This window comes from Pristiophorus japonicus, unplaced genomic scaffold, assembly GCF_044704955.1.
Source record: "Pristiophorus japonicus isolate sPriJap1 unplaced genomic scaffold, sPriJap1.hap1 HAP1_SCAFFOLD_236, whole genome shotgun sequence".
NCBI classification, from domain to species: domain Eukaryota; kingdom Metazoa; phylum Chordata; class Chondrichthyes; family Pristiophoridae; genus Pristiophorus; species Pristiophorus japonicus.
In genome coordinates, this window is record NW_027252079.1 from 983,454 (window position 1) to 1,004,092 (window position 20,639).

The 20,639-nt window shown below is 45.8% G+C and overlaps 1 protein-coding gene across 1 annotated transcript in view; it reads left to right on the forward strand.

Annotated features, from left to right (window-relative positions):
• LOC139245787 (zinc finger protein 229-like) overlaps positions 1-20,639 on the forward strand; it is a 73,781-nt gene that overhangs the window by 35,894 nt on the left and 17,248 nt on the right. Inside the window, exon 3 of the mRNA XM_070871292.1 lies at positions 883-2,095. Coding sequence (XP_070727393.1) covers positions 992-2,095 — 1,104 coding nt within the window. The 5' untranslated portion in view covers positions 883-991. The remainder of the gene's footprint in view (positions 1-882; positions 2,096-20,639) is intronic.

Consider the following 20,639-nt stretch of genomic DNA (forward strand, 5'->3'; position numbering starts at 1 on the left):
GCACTGGATGCGGAAGTCGCTCCCTGGCCTCCTGTGTGGGTCTGTTTGTTGCATCAGTTTGAGCTGGAGTGGAGAGGGGGGGGGGGGAGAAACTGCTGGGTTTCACCCCCAGTACCTCTGAGCCCAGTCGGGCCCAACAATTTCCGATGAGAGACTGTCAACGGCGGTGGATTCCAGGGGAGATTAGGTTGCGAAACACACACTGCCCGCACAATGTAGAAGAGTATTGGTTTAGGAACAAGTATTTCTGTACAGGCGTTCAATATGCAGATTTGTTTTAAGCCCTTCTTGGGATGTGGGTGTCGCTAGTAAGGTCAGAATATATTTCCAATTTCCATTTGCCCCTTGACAAGGTGATGGTGGGCCTTCTCGAACCGCTGCAGTCCGTGTGGTGAAGGTCCTCCCACCATGCTGTTAGGTGAGGAGTTCCAGGATTTTCACCCAGTGACGATGTAGGAACGGTGATATATGCCCAAGTCAGGATGGTGAGAGACTTGGAGGGGAACTTGGAGGTGATGGATTTCCCATGCACCTGCTGCCCTGGTCCATCTAGGTGGGAGAGGTTCTAGGTTTGGGAGGTTCTGTCAAAGTTCTGGTTGACCTGCAGATGTATAAAGTCCCTCCTCTTCGCCCCGCCCACCTCTCCCTCCTCCCATAGAGGCCAGAGTCTTGTGTAGGCTCAGGGTGGTGGGTTCCCGTCCCTGAAGGACATTAGTGACCAGTTGGGTTTTTACGACAATCCGACAGCTTTCATGCTTACTTTTTTTTCTGCTGACGGCCGCACAAATAACCAGGTTCATTCAGCTCAATTTCACAACCTGCCTTTGTGTTTTGTGGGTTCTCTCTCACCCACCCTTTTTCTTGTTTGAAATTCACTTACAGGGTATTAAACGGGGAGGATTTGTCGACCGGAGGCTCAAACCAAACATCACATTAAGATCTGACGGAGTCACTCGATTCATCGGGACCTGAATATCATCGGCCTTTGACCATGGAAGCAAAAAGCACTGTTCACAGCGGGGAGAAACTCTACACGTGCTCTGTGTGTGGACAAGGCTTCAGCCGATCATCCAACCTGGAGAGACACAAGCGCAGTCACACTGGGGAGAAACCGTATGGGGACTGTGGGAAACGTTTCAACTACCCGTCCCAGCTGGAAACACATCAGCGAGTTCACACTGGGGAGAGGCCGTTCACCTGCTCTGATTGTGGGAAGGGATTCACTCAGTCCTCCCACCTGCTGACACACCAGCGTGTTCACACTGGGGAGAGGCCGTTCACCTGCTCTGAGTGTGGGAAGGGATTCACTACATCATCCAACCTGCTGACACATCAGCGAGTTCACACTAGGGAGAGGCCGTTCACCTGCTCCGATTGTGGGAAGGGATTCATTCGGTCCTCCCACCTGCTGACACATCAGCGAGTTCACACTGGGGAGAGGCCGTTCACCTGCTCCGATTGTGGGAAGGGATTCATTCGGTCCTCCCACCTGCTGACACATCAGCGAGTTCACACTAGAGAGAGGCCATTCACCTGCTCCGATTGTGGGAAGGGATTCACTACATCATCCAACCTGCTGACACACCAGCGAGTTCACACTGGGGAGGAGCCATTCACCTGCTCCGTTTGTGGGAAGGGATTCATTCAGCCCTCCCACCTGCTGACTCACCAGCAAGTTCACACTAGGGAGAGGCCGTTCACATGCTCCGATTGTGGGAAGGGATTCACTACATCATCCAACCTGCTGACACACCAGCGAGTTCACACTGGGGAGAGTCCGTTCACCTGCTCCGATTGTGGGAAGGGATTCACTCAGTTCTCCCACCTGCTGAGGCACCAGCGAGTTCACACTGGGGAGAGGCCGTTCACCTGCTGCGAGTGTGGGGAGGGATTCACTCAGTCCTCCAGCTTGCTGGCACACCAGCGAGTTCACACTGGGGAGAGGCCGTTCACCTGCTCCGATTGTGGGAAGGGATTCACTCGGTTCTCCCACCTGCTGACACACCAGCGAGTTCACACTGGGGAGAGGCCATTCACCTGTTCGGAGTGTGGGAAGGGATTCACTACATCATCCAACCTGCTGACACACCAGCGAGTTCACAAGTGATTGCAGGGGTTGGATTCTGCTGTTATTGCTGCTGTTAATCACATTCCGACTGAATCGTGTTCATTCTGACAGTTGGAGTTTGTTTCCGCTGATGTTAATAACGCCTGTAACTGGACTGGAGTTTAATATTTGTGATATATACAAATAAATTAGTGTTGCTTTCAACACATTGCTGTGGATTTTTGTCTTTCCCACCGGAGTGTTTAGCATCAGCTGGTTGGAGCTCAGAGAGGACAATCTGGGGGGAGGATCGTATGGGGGGAGTCTGGACACAGTCCTTTCGGGTCACACTGAGAGGGCCAAATGGCACTTTGGTCATTCTCATCTCTCTTCACTGACAGCAAAGTCGCCATGTGGGTTAATCTTGATGCGTGTAAGGTGTGGATGATATCCAGACAAGGGTGTTTAAAGAGATGGGACAGGTGCTCTGTCAGTCCCTTGCCCATATCTCCAACAGCTCAGTAGAGTCAGGGATTGTTGCCTGAGATTGGAAGATAGCACACGTAGTTCCCATTTTCCAAATTGGGCACAAGTCAGAAATCGTGAACTGAAGGCCTACCAACGTGACCTCGATTATGGGAAGGTGCTTGAAGGGATCCTGAGAGATGCTGTTTTCGATCATGGGGAAAGGGAAGGGGCCATTAGAGATACTGAACACGGATTCTGGTAAACATGGTCATGTCTTACAAACTAGCTTGAGTTTGTAAAGAAGCCGTTAGGTTGGTGGATGGGGGAATCCAGTTGACATTGTCTACCTCAGGGTGTCAAATTCATTTTCTATGGTGGGCCTTATCCAATATCCAGGCACTTGGCATGGGCCACATTCAGCAAAAGCTATTAATATAGGACTAAATGAAGATAAACTACATCAGAATTTACATTTAGACTTTATTTACTGCTGCTGCTCCCCATCCCCGGCACCTCTTAGCTTGAGCATTCATGAACTGACCCTGCTCAAACAATAACCACAAGGATATCGCTGCATTGTTCTGCCTGTGACCACAAGGCTGTGTCACTGCCATACACAGATAGCGTTTCCTTGCTTCACATCTCCATACAAACACCATCACTTCACATATCCCCTTTCTACACAATTGCAGCAGACATGAGCAAGAATGTGAGGCTTATTAAAAGACACATTTCATTACAGCAAAGGTTACACTGGGAGAAATATTCAGTTATGTTCCATTACAGGCAAAATGCCGGGCAAACCAGCTGCACACTGGCACCTGAACAATGCCTCATCGGCCTACAGGCTTTTCTTAAATAGATTTGCTGCCTGGATATAAACTTAAACCAGCTTTTCAGGCGTGATGCTCTATTCACACATTGAAGGAGAGAGAGATGCACTGGGGTACACGCTAAGTCCAGTAGCTGGAAGTGATTAACAGACTGGGTTTTGTGTTTAGTGATCCCGGGCTTGTTACCAATACCCGCAAAGATGAAGCCCATGGAATAAAAGGGACAGTGAATACTGTCTCACTGCGAGCGAGTCAGAATGAGAAGCTTTAACAGCCGATGTTTCACAAAGGGAGACCTCACCAGACCAAAGGACATTGGTGGCGTTTAATGGGCTGTTTGTGTCACTGGGCTACAGGAGGCTATTTGTGACAGAAGGAAAGCTGGTCATGAGAATGTGGCAAAAGGACGGAGATAGGGAATCATGGGAAAATAGCTAAAGAAATGTCAAGAGGCAGACAATTGCAGAATCAACAGAAAAAAAAGGGAGTTACCAAGAGTTGAGGTTGAGGTGAAACACGGGTCATGAGAAAGACGCAAGGTGGCACAAAGAAAGAAAGCAATCCTAGATAGGAGGAGAAAAGTAATGGTTTTTACTGATAAAGAGGAAGGGAAACTAATTGGGTTTTTACCGATAAGGGAAGACAGTGTAACGAAGCTATAACAAATGGCACCAGCCCTAATTGGGAGACTTCCTTGCCTGCCATTGGACATATTCGGGGGTGGGGGGGAGGCAGAAAGGGATTGGATAGACCAAGTGCCAATCAAATGTGTTCTGTTTTGAAATGTATAACTGTGGTTGTTTCGCGCTGAAAAGGTGCTTGTCCAGAGGAAGGTGAACAGGCTCTGATTTGAGAGTGTCCCTTTGTCTTGACAAGTCCCGGCCGGAGAATCTTCAATAAAGGCCTTTTACAGAAAAGGCAACAAAGGTGTTACGTGTCAGTGTTTTCGCTGAAACAGATTGAGGGAAAAAGAATCCGAAATTAACAGTCACAGCAAACAAACAGTTTACCGGCCTGTCCAGGGCCCCACTCTGACCCCCACCTTCTCTCTCTCTCACTATTGATGGACACTGCTGCAGTAATTGCTCCTCTGACCTTTCCTCTCTTGTCCCTCCTACACCCCTAATACACAGCTCGACACAATCTCCCTCCCCCTACATCCTCACTGTGCTGGAATCCACACCAGTTTCCCCATCTGCTCCTTGTTCTCTCCCTGGATCCTGAAACTACAGAACTCACTCATAGAAACATAGAAAATAGGTGCAGGAGTAGGCCATTCAGCCCTTCTAGCCTGCACTGCCATTCAATGAGTTCATAGCTGAACATGCAACTTCAGTACCCCCTTCCTGCTTTCTCGCCATACCCCTTGATCCCCCTAGTAGTAAGGACTTAATCTAACTCCCTTTTGAATATATTTAGTGAATTGGCCTCAACTACTTTCTGTGGTAGAGAATTCCCCTCCTGAAGTCGACAGGCTCCAAAACTGAAGCTTGGTGGCCCTCAGTCCCAACTCCTTGATTTACCTCCCCTTCTTTCCCCCTTGGTTGTGTTCCACACTCTGGGCCTTGGGCGTTCCCCAGGGATTCTCAGTATGAACAGGGGAATGTGTGTTGAGACAGGATGTCCCAGCTCTCCACCTTTAAAGGGGCAAGGAATGGCCCTGCTTTATGACATCACTGCAGTGCCTAGCAACCAACCTCCCTGAGCCCTGCTCATTATGGGCTGGGTTGAGCTCAGTGCTGTCACAGGAAGGGAAACAGGAGCAGGATTCAACCCGTGTGGAGCCCAGGATTAATGGGAAGATGTACAGGATCAATTTGTATCTTATTGAGTGAGAAATGTCATTGTCCCAGACACTCCCTGTCCCTCAGTATCTGTGTCAGGGAGCGACCGATGGGTTCACTCTGTATCTAACCCGTGCTGAGCCCGACTGGAGAGTGTTTGATGCTGGGCATGAGGTGCTCAGCTCAATGAGCACAACACTTAACCCAAAGATGATCAGATAAACCCATCAGCTTCTCCCCTGGACACAGGTCCTGAGGACAGGGAGTGTCTCTAATAATTTAGCTGGTGTCCTTGATCAAATTTAAACACTTCACTCATCTCTTTTTAAAATTAGTTCATGGGATGTGGGCATTGCCGCTCATTAGGCCTATATTCTCTAGCATTTAATCAACTCAATATCTCATAGGACAATCCCCCCATCCCAGCAATCAGTCTGGTGAACCTTCGTTGCACTTCCTCTATAGCAAGTTTATCTTTCCTTAGGTAAGGAGACCAAAACTGTGCACAATACTCCAGGTGCGATCTCACCAGGGCCCTGTATAATTGCAGCAAGACATCTTTACTCTTATACTCAAATGCTCTTGTAATAAAGCCCAATATACCATTTGCTTTCTTAATTGCTTGCTGTTCCTGCATATTAACTTTTAGCAATTTGTATACAAGAACACCAGGTCCCTCTGAACACCAACATTTCCCGATCTCTCACCATTTAAAAAAAATACTCTGCCTTTCTATTTTTACTATCAGTGTGTAACTTAACATTTATTCACATGATATTCCATTTGCCATGTTCTTGCCCACTCGCTGAGCCTGTATATATCCCCTTGAAACCTCTTTTTATCCTCCTCACAACTTACATTCCCAACTAGCTTTGCATGCTTGCAGCACCCCACCAGTTACAGCCTGCCAACCCGGAATGACCCGTTTATTCCTACTCTCTGTTTTCTGTCCGTTAACCAATCCCTCAACCTTGCTAGTATGTTACGTCCAATCCCATGAGCCCTAATTTTGTTTAATAAACTCTTGTATGGCACCTCATCGAATGCCTTCTGTAAATCTAAATACTCCACATCCAGTGGTTCCACCTTATCTATCATGCTAGTTACAACCTCAAAAAACACTAACAGTTTTGTCAAGTACAATTTCCCTTTCATAAATCCGTGTTGATTCTGCCCAATCCTGTTATTACTTCTGAAGAGTGCGGTTATCATGTGCTTAATAAGAGATTCTAGCGTTTTCCCTACTACTGATGTCAGGACTACCGGTACTGCACGGGTTAGATACAGAGCAAGTCTCATTCCATCCTGTCCCAAACACTACCAGGGTTGATGCAGAGTAAATCTCAGTCTACAATATCCCAAACACTCCTAGGGCAGGTACAACACGGATTAGTTATACAGTAAAGCTCCCTCTACACTGTCCCATCAAACTCTCCCAGGGCAGGGACAACACGGGTCAGGTACAGAGTAAAGCTGTCCCATCAAACTCTCCCAGGGCAGGTACAGTACAGGTTAGGTCCAGCATAATGCTCCCTCTGAACAGTCCCATTAAAAGTCACAGGGCAGGTACAGCATGGGTTAAATACAGAAGAAATTTCTTGCACTACACTGTCCCATCAAACATTCGCAGGGCAGGTACAGCATGTGTTAGATACAGAGTAAAGCTCCCTCTACACTGCCCCATCAACCACTCCCAGGGCAGGTACTGCATTGGTTAGATATTAAGTAAAGCTCCCTCTACACTGTTCAAATAAAAACTCCTAGGGCAGGTACAGCATAATTTAGATAAAGTGTAATTCTCTCTATAACTTCGCTCTACAATTGTACATGGCCTTGGTGAGTTAACTGGAATACTGTGCACAGTTTTGGTCTCCTTATCTAAGGAAGGATATACTTGCCTTGCTCAGATACAGAGTAAAGCTTCCTCAATACTGTCCCACCAGACTTTCCAAGGGCAGGTACAACACAGGTTAGATACAACACAGGTTAGATACAGAGTATATCTCCCTCTAACCTGTCCCAATATTCTAGGGTAGATACTGCATTGGCTGGATACAGAATAAAGCTTCCTCGACACTGTTGCATCAACTCACAGGGCAGGTACAGCATGGAATATATACAGAGTAAAGCTCGCTCGACAATGTCCCATCAAACATTCCCAGGGCATGTACAGCACGGGTCAGAACAGAGTAAAGCTCACTCTATGTTGTGCCATCAAACATTCCCAAAGCATGTACTGCACAGGATAAATACAAAGTAATTTCTTCCTCTATGCTGTCCCAACAAACAATCCGAGGGCAGGTACAGCATGGGGTAGATACAGAGCGAAGCTCCCTCTACTCTGTCCCCTCAGACACTCCCAGAGCAGGTACAGCATGGGGTTAGATACAGAATAAAGCTCCCTCTACTCTGTCCCCTCAAACACTCCCAGAGCAACTACTGTATCAGTTAGACACTAAGTAATGCTCCCTCTGCACTGTCCAAATAAACACTCCTAGGGCAGGTACAGCATAATTTAGATACAGGGTAATCCACTCTCAAACCTCGCTCTACAATTGTACATAGCCTTGGTGAGACCACACCTGGAGTACGGTACACAGTTTTGGCATCCTTATCTAAGGAAGGCTATAGTTACCTTGCTTAGATACAGAGTAAAGCTCCCTCAACACTGTCCCACCAGACATTCCAAGGGCAGGAGTAGCCCACTTGGCCCCTCAAGCCTGCTCCACCATTTAATTGGATCCTGGCTGATTTGATCATGGACTCAGCTCCACTTCCCTGCCCACTCCCCATAACCCTTTTTTCCCCTTATCGCTCAAAAATCTATCTATCTCCGCCTTAAATTTATTCAATGACCCATCCTCCACCACTTTCTGGAGCAAAGAATTCCATAGATTGACAACCCTCAGAGAAGAAATTCTTCCTAATCTCAGTTTTAAATGTGCAGTCTCTTATTCTGGGACTCTGTTTCGATAAGATCACCTCTCATTCTTCTCTACGCCAATGGATACAAGCCCAACCTATCTTCATAAGTCAACTGCCTCATCTCCGGAATCAACCTAGTGAACCTTCTCTGAACAGCCTCCAGTGAAAGTATATCCTTCCTTAAATACGGAGGCCAAAACTGTACACGGTACTCTAGGTTTGGCCTCACCAATACCCTGTACAGTTGTAGAAGTAATTCTCCGCTTTTATACTCTATCCCCCTTCCAATAAAGACCAACATTCCATTTGCCTTCCTGATTACTTGCTGTACCTGCATAGTAACCTTTTGTGTTTCATGCACAACGACCCCCAGGTGTCTCTGTACTGCAGCACTTTGCAATTTTTCTCCATTTAAATTATAATTTGCTTTTCTATTGTTTCTGCCAAGGTGGATAATCTCACATTTTCCCTCTTTATACACCATCTACCAAATCTTTGCCCACTCACTTACCCTGTCTATATCCCTTTACAGATTTTTTGTGTCCTCACAATTTGCTTTCCCACCCATCTTTGTATCAGCAGCAAACTTGGCTACATTAGACTTGGTCCCTTCATCCAAGTCATTAATATAGATTGTAAATAATTGAGGACCCAGCACCGATCCCTGCAGCACCCCACTAGTCACTGTTTGCCAGCAGCAAAATGACCCATTTATCCCAACTCAGATACAAAGTAAAGCTCTGACTACACTACCCCATCAAACACTCCCAGGGCAGGTACAGCATGGGTTAGGTACAGAGTAAAGCTCCCTCTGCATTGGCCCATCAAATTCATCCAGGGGAGGTACAACATAGTTTAAATATAGAGTAAAGCTCACTCTATACTGTTCCATCAGACATTCCCAGGGCAGGTACAGCACAGATTAGACATTGAGTACATCTCCTTCTACTCTGTCCCAACCATTCCAAGGGCAGATACAGCATTTGTTAGATATTGAGTAAATCTCCCTCAACACTGTCCCACCAGACATTCCAAGGGCAGCTACAGCACGGGTTAGATACGGAGTACAGCTCCCTCTACACTGTCCAAAGTATTCCCGGGTCGATACAGCATGGGTTAGATACAGAGCAAAGCTCCCTCTACACTGTCCCAACAACACTCCCAGGGCAGGTACAGCACGGGTTAGATACAGACTGAAGTCCATCTACATTGTCCCATCAAACACTCTCAGGGCAGGTACAGCACAGGGTCGATTATAATATAAGAAATAGGAGCAGGAGTAGGCCTCTTGGCCCCTTGAGACTGCTCTGCCATTTAATTGGATCATGGCTGATTGATCTTGGGGTCAGCTCCACTTTCCTGCCCACTCCGCATAACACTTTATTCCCTTATCACTCAAAAATCCGTCTATCTCCGCCTTTAATTTATTCAATGAGCCAGCCACCACAGCTCTCTGGGGCTGAGAATTTCATGGATTTACAAACCTCAGAAGAAATTTCTGCTCATTTCAGTTTTAAATGGACGGCTCCTTATTCTAAGACTGTCGCCGAGTGAATAACCCCATATTTTCCCACATTATACTCCATCTGCCAAATGTTTGCCCACTCACTTAGCCTGTCTGTATCCCTTTGGAGATTTTTTTGTGTCCTGCTCACAATTTGCTTTCCCACCCATCTTTGTGTAATCAGCAAACTTGGCTACATTACACTCGGCCCTTTCATCCAAGTCATGAATATTGATTGTAAATAGTTGAGGACCCAGCACCGATCTCTGCAGCACCCCACTAGTCACTGTTTGCCAACCAGAAAATTACCCATTTATCCACACTTAGATACAAAAGTAAAGCTCCGTCTACGCTGCCCCATCAAACACTCGCAGGGCAGGTACAGCACGGGTTGGGTACAGCGTAAAGCTCTCTCTACATTATCCCATCAAATATTCCCAGGGCAGGTACAGCAGGAATTAGATACAGAGTAAAGCTCACTCTACACTGTCCCAACAAACACTTCCAGGGCAGGTACTGCATTGGTTAGGTACTAAGTAAAGCACCCTCTACACTTTCCAAATAAACATCCTAGTGCAGGTACAGCATAATTTAGATAAAGGGTAACCCTATCAAACCTCGCTCTACAATTGTACAGTGTCTTGGTGAGAATACACCTGGAGTACTGTACACAGTTTTGGTCTCCTTATCTAAGGAAGGATATACTTGCCTTGCTTCGATACAAAGTAAAGCTTCCTCAATACTGTCCCACTAGACAGTCCAAGGGCAGATACAACACAGGTTAGATACGGAGTATATCCCCCTCTGCACTGTCCCAAGCATTCCAGAGTAGATACTGCATTGGTTAGATACAGAATAAAGCTCCCTCTGCACTGTCCCATCAAACACTGCCAGGGCAAGTACAGCACGGGGTTAGATAATGAGTAAAGCACACTCTACACTATCCCATCAAATACTTCCAGGACAGATACAGCACGGGATAGATACAGAGTAAAGGTCCCTCCACTCTGCTGCATCACTCTCACGTGAAGTACAGCACGGTTTAAACACAGAGTAAATGTCTCTCTACACTGTCCCATTAAACAGTCCAAGGGCAGGACAGCACATATTAAAAACACAGCAAGGATTCCTCTGCACTGTCCCACGAGACATTCCCAGTGCATGTACAGCACAGGTTAGATATAGAGTAAAGCCCCCTCAACATTGTCCCATCAAACACTGCCAGGGCCGGTACAGTACAGATTAGACATGGAGTCTATCCCCCCCAAACACTCCAGGGCAGGAATAGCACGGGATAAATGCAGAGTCATTTCTTCCTCTACACTATCCCATCAAACACTCCCAGGGCAGGTACAGCACAGGTTAGATGCAGAGTAAAGCTCCCTCTGCACTGTCCCATCAACTATTCCTAGGTAAGGTGCAACACAGGTTAGACGCAGAGTAAAAGTCCCTCTACGCTGTCTCACCAGACATTCCCAGGGCAGGTACAGCATGGGTTATATAAAGATTAAATCTCCCTCCAGCCTGTCCCAAACACTCCCAGGTTAGGTACTGCATTGGTTAGATACAGAGTTAATCTCCCTGTACACTGTCCCATCAAACACTGCAGAACAGGTACAGCACGGGTTGGCTAGAGTAAAGTTGCCCCTACACTGTCCCATCAAATCTTATTGAATGGGGAGGCGGCTCGGGGGTCCAGGTGGCCCACTCCTGCTCCTATTTCTCATGGTCTTATGTACCCAGCATGCCCCGCGGTGGAGAATGTACCGCATCCAGACTACAGAAGCTCAGAGCGCAGGCGCGGATCCTGGCTGTTTGGAGCATGCGCGGTGCTGTAATGGCGGAGGAAACTCGTGTTAGAGAGGCTCCACAGAAGTGTCGCTTTCAGCGGGACGGAGCGGAGTAATGAACCAGCGGGGAGCCGGGGAGGCTTCATAAACAACCGGTGCCCGCCTCAAGCTCGGAATAATAACCGGAATATCGGCGGTTGCAGCTTCAGGGCTTTCTCCCGATCACAGGCCCAGGCTAACGGCGGCCATCTTCATGCAGGAAGGCAGGTTCAGCGCTCCGCCATTTTGATTGTGAGTCGTACAGCGCATGCGCGGCCATCTTGGTGCAGGAACAAAGTGAATGATGTCAGTGTGTCGAACTGAACCCAGCCAGAGTCAGCATCTTCAGGGGAGGGGAACCAGTGAGTGTGGAACTGAACCCAGCCAGAGTCAGCAGAAGAACTAGGAGTAGGCCGTATGGCCCCTCGAGCCTGCTCCACCAATCAATAAGATCATGGCTGATCCGCTGATGGACTCAGGTCCATTTCCCTGCCCGTTCCCCATAACCCCCTATTCCCTTATTGGTTAAAAAACTGTCTATTTCTGTCTTAAATTTATTCAATGTCCCAGCTTCCACAGCTCTCTGAGGCAGCGAATTCCACAGATTTACAACCCTCTGAGAGAAGAAATTCCTCCTCATCTCCATTTTAAATAGGCGGCTCTTTATTCTAAGATTATGCCCCTAGTTCTAGTGTCCCCCATCAGTGGAAACATCCTCTCTGCATCCACCTTGTCAAGAAGTGAACCTTCTCTGAACTGCCTCCAAAGCAAATATATCTTTTCTTAAATATGGAAACCAAAACTGTATGCAATATTCCAGGTGATGCCTCACTAATACCTTGTATAACTGTAGCTAGACTTCCCTGCTTTTATACTCCATCCCCTTTGCAATAAAGGCCAATATTTCATTGGCCTTCCTGATCACCTGCTGTGCCTGTATACTAACCTTTTGTGTTTCATGGACCAGGACTCCCCCAGGTCCCGCTGTACTGCAGAACTTTGCAATCTTTCTCCATTTAAATAATAACTTGCTCCTCAATTTTTTTTTCTGCCGAAGTGCATAACCTCACTTTCAACATTATATTCCATCTCCCAAATTTTTGCCTACTCACTTAGCCTGTTTGAGCTTTTGCAGGTTTTTTGTGTCCTTCTCACACATTGCTTTTCCTCCCATCTTTGTATCATCAGCAAACTTGGCTACTTACAATTGGTCCCTTCATCCAAGTCGTTAATATAGATTGTAAATAGTTGGCGTCCCAGCACTGATCCCTGTGGCACCCCACGAGTTACTGGTTTTCAACCAGAGAATGAACCATTTATCCCAACTCTCTGTTTTCTGTTAGTTAGCCAATCCTCTATCCATGCTAATATAGTACCCAATCCCGTGAACTTTTATGTGGCACCTTGTCAAATGCCTTCTGAAAGTCCAAATATACCACATCCACTGGTTCCCCTTTATCCACCCTGTTCAGCACATCCTTAAAGAACTCCAGAAAATTTGTAAAACATGGCTTCCCCTTCATAAATCCATGCCTGACTGAATTATGCTTTTCCAAATGCCCTGCTACTGTTTCTTTAATAATGGACTCCAACATTTTTCCAACCACAGATGTTAAGCTAACTGGTCTATAGTTTCCTGCTTTTTGGCTGCTTCCTTTTTTTAAATAGAGGCATTACATTTGCAATTTTCCAATCTGCTGGAACATTCCCAGAATCTAGGGAATTTTGGTAAATTACAACCAATGCATCCACTATCCCTGCTGCTACTGCTCTTAAGACCCTAGGATGCAAGCCACCAGGTCCAGAGGATTTATTCGCCTTTAGTCCCATTATCTTACTGAGTACCACCTCCTTTGTGATTGTGGTAAGTGCCTCCGCCCCCCCCCCCCCCCATAGCCCCTTGACTATCCACCGACATTCTTTGCTGGCTTTTAAAAGCTTCTCAATCTTCTGTCCTTCCAGTAGTTTTGGCCACTTTGTATGTCCTTGTTTTTAATTGGATACCATCCTTTATTTCTTTAGTTAGACATAGATGGCTATCTTTTCTTTTACACCCTTTCCTCCTCACTGGAAATATTTGTCTTGAGAGTTATGAACTATCTCCAAAATGTTCGACACTGTTCATCAAATGTCCTACACTTCAATCTATTTTCCCAGTCCACTTTAACCAACTCTGCCGTCATACCTTTGTAGTCTCCTTTATTTAAGCTCAGTACGCTGGTTTGAGATGCAATTTTCTCACCCTCCATCTGAATTTGAAATTCAACCATGCTATGATCACTAATTCCAAGGGGATCATTTACGAGGAGATTGTTGATAAATTCTGTCTCATTACACAGGACCAGATCTAACATAGCCAGCACCTTCAGAGGAGGCGAGGGAGAGAAACCAGTCATTTACAGTAGAAACGGGTGAATTTGTAATGGGGAACAAGGAAATGGCAGAACAATTAAATCATTACTTTGGTTCTGTCTTCACAGAAGAGGACACAAATAATGTCCCAGAAATGCGAGGGACCCAAGGGTCCAGTGAGCAAGAGGAATTAAAGGAAATGATTATTAGTAAGAAAATAGTGCTGGAGAAACTAATGGGACTGAAGGTAGATAAATCCCCAGGGCCTGATGATCTGCGTCCCAGAGTACTAATAGAGGTAGCCATGGAAATAGTAGATGCATTAGTTGTCATCTTACAAAATTCTATAGATTATGGAACATAATTAAAGCACATGGGATTGGGGGTGATGTACTGACATGGATTGAAAATTGATTAACTGACAGGAAACAGAGAGTAGGAATAAACGGGTCTTTTTCGGGGTAACGGGCAGTGACTAGTGGGGTACCACAGGGATCAGTGCTTGCGCCCCAGCTATTCACAATATAAATGATTTGGATGAGGGAATCAAATGTAATATTTCCAAGTTTGCTGACGATACAAAACGAGGTGGGGTTGTGAGTTGTGAGGAGGATGCAAAGATACTGCAAGGCAATTTAGATTGGCTAGAATTCTTTGAGGATGTAATGAACAGGGTGGATAAAGGGGAACCAGGGAATGTAGTGTATTTGGACTTCCAGAAGGCATTTGACAAGGTGCTGGAATAGACTGGCGAATGATACTTAAAGGGTTGACGGTGGATAGGCAATGGCAAACATTTAAAGATCACATGGATGAACTTCAACAATTGTACATCCCTTTCTGGATTAAAAATAAAATGGGAAAGGTGGCTCAACCGTGGCTAACAAGGGAACTTAAGGATAGTGTTAAATCCAAGTAAGAGGCATATAAATTGGCCAGAAAAAGCAGCAAACCTGAGGACTGGGAGAAATTTAGAATTCAGCAGAGGAGGACAAAGGGTTTAATTAGGAGGGGGAAAATAGAGTATGAGAGGAAGCTTGCAGGGAACATAAAAACTGACTGCAAAAGCTTCTATAGATACGTGAAGAGAAAAAGAGTAGTGAAGACAAACGTAGGTCCCTTGCAGTCAGATTCAGGTGAATTTATAATGGGGAACAAAGAAATGGCAGACCAGTTGAACAAATACTTTGGTTCTGTCTTCACGAAGGAAGACACAAATAACCTTCCGGAAATACTAGTGGACCGAGGGTCTAGTGAGAAGAAGGAACTGAAGGAAATCCTTATTAGGCAGGAAATTGTCTTAGAGAAATTGATGGGATTGAAGGCCATTAAATCCCCGGAGCCTGATAGTCTGCATCCCAGAGTACTTAAGGAAGTGGCCCTAGAAATAGTGGATGCATTGGTGATCATTTTCCAATAGTCTATCGACTCTGGATCAGTTCCTATGGACTGGAGGGTGGCTAATGTGACACCACTTTTTAAAAAAGGAGGGAAAGAGAAAATTATAGACCGGTTAGCCTGACATCAGTAGTGGGGAAAATGTTGGACTCCATTATTAAAGATGAAATAGCAGCACATTTGGAAAGCAGTGACAGGATCGGTCCAAGTCAGCATGGATTTATGAAGGGGAAATCATGCGTGACAAATCTTCTAGAATTTTTTGAGGATGTAACTACTAGAGTGGGCAAGGGAGAACCAGTGGATGTGGTGTATTTTGACTTTCAAATGGCATTTGACAAGGTCCCACACAAGAGATTGGTGTGCAAAATTAAAGCACATGGTATTAGGGGTAATGTACTGACGTGGATAGAGAACTGGTTGGCAGACAGGAAGCAGAGAGTCGGGATAAACGGGTCCTTTTCAGAATGGCAGGCAGTGACTAGTGGGATGCAGCAGGGCTCAGTGCTGGGACCCAGCTATTTACAATATACATTAACAATTTAGATGAAGGAATTGAGTGTAATATCTCCAAGTTTGCAGATGACACTAAGCTGGGTGGCAGTGTGAGCTGTGAGGAGGACGATAAGAGGCTGCAGGGTGACTTGGACAGGTTAGGTGAGTGGGCAAATGCATGGCAGATGCAGTATAATGTGGATAAATGTGAGGTTATCCACTTTGGTGGCAAAAACACAAAGGCAGAATATTATCTGAATGGCGGGAGATTAGGAAAGGGGGAGGTGCAACGAGAACTGGGTGTCATGGTACATCAGTCATTGAAAGTTGGCATGCAGGTACAGCAGGTGGTGAAGAAGGCAAATGGTATGTTGGTCTTCATAGCTAGGGGATTTGAGTATAGGAGCAGGGAGATCTTACTGCAGTTGTACAGAGCCTTGGTAAGGCCTCGCCAGGAATATTGTAAACAGTTTGGTCTCCTAATCTGAGGAAGGACGTTCTTGCTATTGAGGGAGTGCAGTGAAAGTTCACCAGACTCATTCCCGGGATGGCAGGACTGACATATGAGGAAAGACTGGATCAACTGGGCCTGTATTCACTGGAGTTTAGAAGGATGAGAGGGGATCTCATAGAAACATGTAAGATTCTGACGGGACTGGACAGGTTAGATGCAGGAAGAATGTTCCCAATGTGAGGAAGGCCAGAACCAGGGAACACAGTCTAAGGATAAGGGGTAAGCCATTTAGGACTGATATGAGGAGAAACTTCTTCACTCAGAGAGTTGTTAACCTGTGGAATTCTCTACAGCAGAGTGTTGTTGATGCCGGTTTGTTGGATATATTCAAGAGGGAGTTAGATAAGGCCCTTACAGCTAAAGGGATCAAGGGGTATGGAGGGAAAGCAGGAAAGGGGTACTGAGGTGAATGATCAGCCATGATCTTATTGAATGGTTGTGCAGGGCTGAATGGCCTACTCTTGCATCTATTTTCTATGTTTCTATGTGCCACATAACAGGTTACTGCACAAGATAAAAATTTACGGGGTTGGGGAGAATATATTAGCATGGATAGAGGATTGGCTTACAAATAGAAAACAGAGAGTTGGGATAAATGGTTCATTCTCGGTTTGGCAATCAGTAACCAATGGGATGCTGCAGGGACCCCAACTATTTACAATCTATATTAACGACTTGGAGGAAGGGACTGAGTGTAACGTAGGCAAGTTTGTCAATGATACAAAGATGGGAGGAAAAGCAATGTGAGGAGGACACACAATCTGCAAAAAGACATAGACAGGCTAAGTGAGTGGAGATAGAGTATAATGTTGGAAAGTGTGAGGTCATACACTTTGGCAAAAAAAATCAAAGATTGAAGAACAAGTTATTATTTACATGGAGAAAGATTGCAAAGTGCTGCAGTACAGCGGGACCTGGGGGTACTTGTGCATGAAACACAAAAGGTTAGTATGCAGGTTCAGCAAGTGATCAGGAAGACCAATGGAATCTTGGCCTTTATTGCAAAGGGGATGGAGTATAAAAGCAAGGAAGTCTTGCTACAGTTGTACACGGTATTGGTGAGGCCACACCTGGAATATTGCGTGCACTTTTGTTTTCCATATTTACGAAAGGATGTACTTGCTTTGCAGGCAGTTTAGAGAAGGTTCACTCGGTTGATTCCGTGGATGAGGGGATTGACTTATGAGGAAAGGTTGAGTAGGTTGGGCCTCTACTCATTGGAATTCAGAAGAATGAGAGGTGATCTTAACAAAATGTATAAGATTATGAGGGGGCTTGACAAGGTGGATGCAGAGAGGATGTTTCCACTGATAGGGGAGACGAGAACTAGAGGGCATAATCTTAGAATAAGGGGCCGCCCATTTAAAACTGAGATGAGGAGGAATTTCTTCTCTGAGGGTTGTGGATCTGTGGAATTCACTGCCTCAGAGAGCTGTGGAAGCTGGGACATTGAATAAATTTAAGACAGAAATAGACAATTTCTTAAATGACAAGGGAATAAGATGTTTATGGGGAGTGGGCAGGGAAGTGGACCCGAGTCCATAATCGGATCAGCCATGATCGTATTAAATGGTGGAGCAGGCTCGAGGGGCTGTATGGCCTACTCCTGATCCTATTTCTTATGTTCTTATGTAGATAGGTTGAGTGAGTGGGCAAACACATGGCAGATGCAGTACAACATGGATAAATGTGAAATTATCCACTTTGTTAGGAAAAACATATGGACAAAGTATTATTTAAATTATGATGGCTTGGGAAGTGTCGATGTACAGAGGGACCTGGGTGTCCTTGTACACCAGTCATTGAAAGCAAACATGCAGGTGCAGCAAGCAGTTAGGAAGGCAAATGGTATGTTGGCCTTCATTGCAAGAGGATTTGAGTACAGGAGCAAGGATGTCCTCCTACAGTTATACAGGGCCCTGGTGAGACCGCACCTGGAGTACTGTGTGCAGTTTTGGTCTCCTTACCCAAGAAAGGATATACTTGCCATAGAGGGAGTGCAGCGAAGGTTCACCAGACTGATTCCTGGGATGGCAGGACTGTCGTATGAGGAGAGATTGGGTCGACTGGGCCTGTATTCTCTCGAGTTTAGAAGAATGAGAGGGGATCTCATTGAAACGTATAAAATTCTGACTGGGTTGGACAGACTGGATGTGGGGAGGATGTTTCCCCTGGGCTGGGAAGTCTAGAACAAGGGGGTCACAGTCTCAGGATACGGGGTAGGAAATTTAGGGCCGAGATGAGGAGAATTTCTTTCACTCAGAGGGTGGTGAACCTGTGGAATTCTCTACCACGGAAGGCAGTGGAGGCCAAGTAACCGAATATATTTAAGAGGGAGATAGATAGATTTCTAGAAACAAAAGGCATCAATGGGTATGGGGAAAAAGCGGGAATATGGTGTTGAGATAGAGGATCAGCCATGATCTTATTGAATGGCGGTGCAGACTCGAAGGGCCGAATGGCCTACTACTACTCCTATTTTCTATGTTTCTATTTGGCCTGTCGAGCCCTTGCCGGTTCCCAGCTAGTCCCACTGCCCCGCCCTTTCCCTGAGCCCTGCAAATGTTTTCTTTCAGATACTTATCCAACTCCCTTTTGAAAGCTGTGATTGAGTCTGTCTCCACCACCTTTCAGGCCGTGCATTCTGGATCCCAACCACTCGCTGCATAAAATAGATTTTTCTTAGGTCGCCTTTGGTTCTTTTGCCAATCACCTTAAATCCGTCTCCTCTGGTTCTCGACCCTTCCACCAGTGGGAACAGTATCTCTCTATCTACTCTGTCCCGACCCCTCGTGATTTTGATCACCTCTATCAATTCTGCTCTCAACCTTCTCTGCTCCAAGGAGAACAACCCCAGCTTCTCCAGTCTATCCACGGAACTGAAGTCCCTCACCTCGCGAATCATTCTTGTCAATCTTTTCTGCACCCTCTCTCTAAGGCCTTCACATCCTAATGTGTGGTGCCCAGAATTGGACACAATGCTCCAGTTGAGGCTGAACCAGTGTTTTACAAAGGTTCATCATAACCTCCTTGCCTTTTGTACTCTGTGATGCCCAGGATCCTGTAAGCTTTTTTAACTGCTTTCTCAACCTGTCCTGCCACCTTCAGCGATTTGTGCACGTAAACCCGCAGTTCTCACTGTTCATGCAGCCCCTTTAGGATTGTACCCTTTAGTTTATATTGCCTCTCCTCATTCATTTAATCATGTTTCTCTAATTTTATTTCTTAACTCAGATTCACGGCCTCAATTTAGTTCTTCCTCCGAGCCCCTCAACTTAATCTGGCAGCGTAATGTTGGCGAGTGGTGATTGATTGCCCTGGGAAACAACAGGAAGAGAGCTCAGAGGCCGGAGGGACCAGGGAGCAGCATGTTCTGCAACCAATCGCGGTGTTTGAGGGGTGGATCCTGAGTCGGCCTGTCAGTTGAGTCAGTGTAAACCCCTGTTAAACAATTCATCTTTTAAAAGTTAAATCAAGATTTCTTTTTTCAGCAAAACAGTTTAATATCTGTCAGTATTTTATTTCCCTGGATTTCCTGTTATGAGTTTCAGACACTTCATTGCCAAGTGGACCAGGTATTTAAAGGTCATTCATTTCCCTCTTTCCATGTCGCTATTCGTTAAAGGTAGAGAGATTGATTTCCCCTCATTATGCATTCGTAGTAGTTAAGTAACATGCTTCCTGTTGGTAGTGAGTCACATTCTGTGCTGGGCAAGATGGCTGGTAGCTTCAGCCTTTAAAATACGCATCCTCTTGTTCAAATCTCTCCAGGGCCTCGCCCCTCCCTATCTCTAACCTCCTCTATCCCACCAACCCTCTTAATAGTTTGTTTTCTTTGGAACAGAGGAGGTTGAGGGGAGACCTTAATGAGGTGTATAAAATTATGAGGGGCCTAGGTAGAGTGGATAGGAAGGACCTATTTCCCTTCACAGAGGGGTCAGCAACCAGGGGATCTTTTTAGCCAGTACGTAGGAAGCCAAACAAGAGAGGGGGAAGTTCTGGGCTTAGTATTAGGGACTGAAGCTGGGCAGGTGGAAGGGGTATCGATGGGACAGCATTTTGGTGCTAGTGATCATAATTAAGTTAGATTTAGGGTAGTTATGGAAAAGGACAAAGATAGACCAGGAATAAAGGTTCTCAATTGGGGAAAGGCCAATTTTACTAAGCTGAGATGTGATTTAGTCAAAGTGGACTGGAAACAGCTACTTGAAATGGTGAGAAATTGGAAAATGTTGGTGTTCAGAGGAACCTTGGTGTCCTTTGTACACGAATCACTGAAAGTTAGTATGCAGGCACAGCATGCAATTAAGAAAGCAAATGGTATGTTGGTCTTTATTACAACAGGATTTGAAGATAAGAGTAAACATAAGATCATAAGAAATAGGAACAGGAGTAGGCCATACGGCCCCTCGAGCCTGCTCCGCCATTCAATAAGATCATGGCTGATCTGATCATGTACTCGGGGTCCACTTCCCTGCCCGTTCCCCATA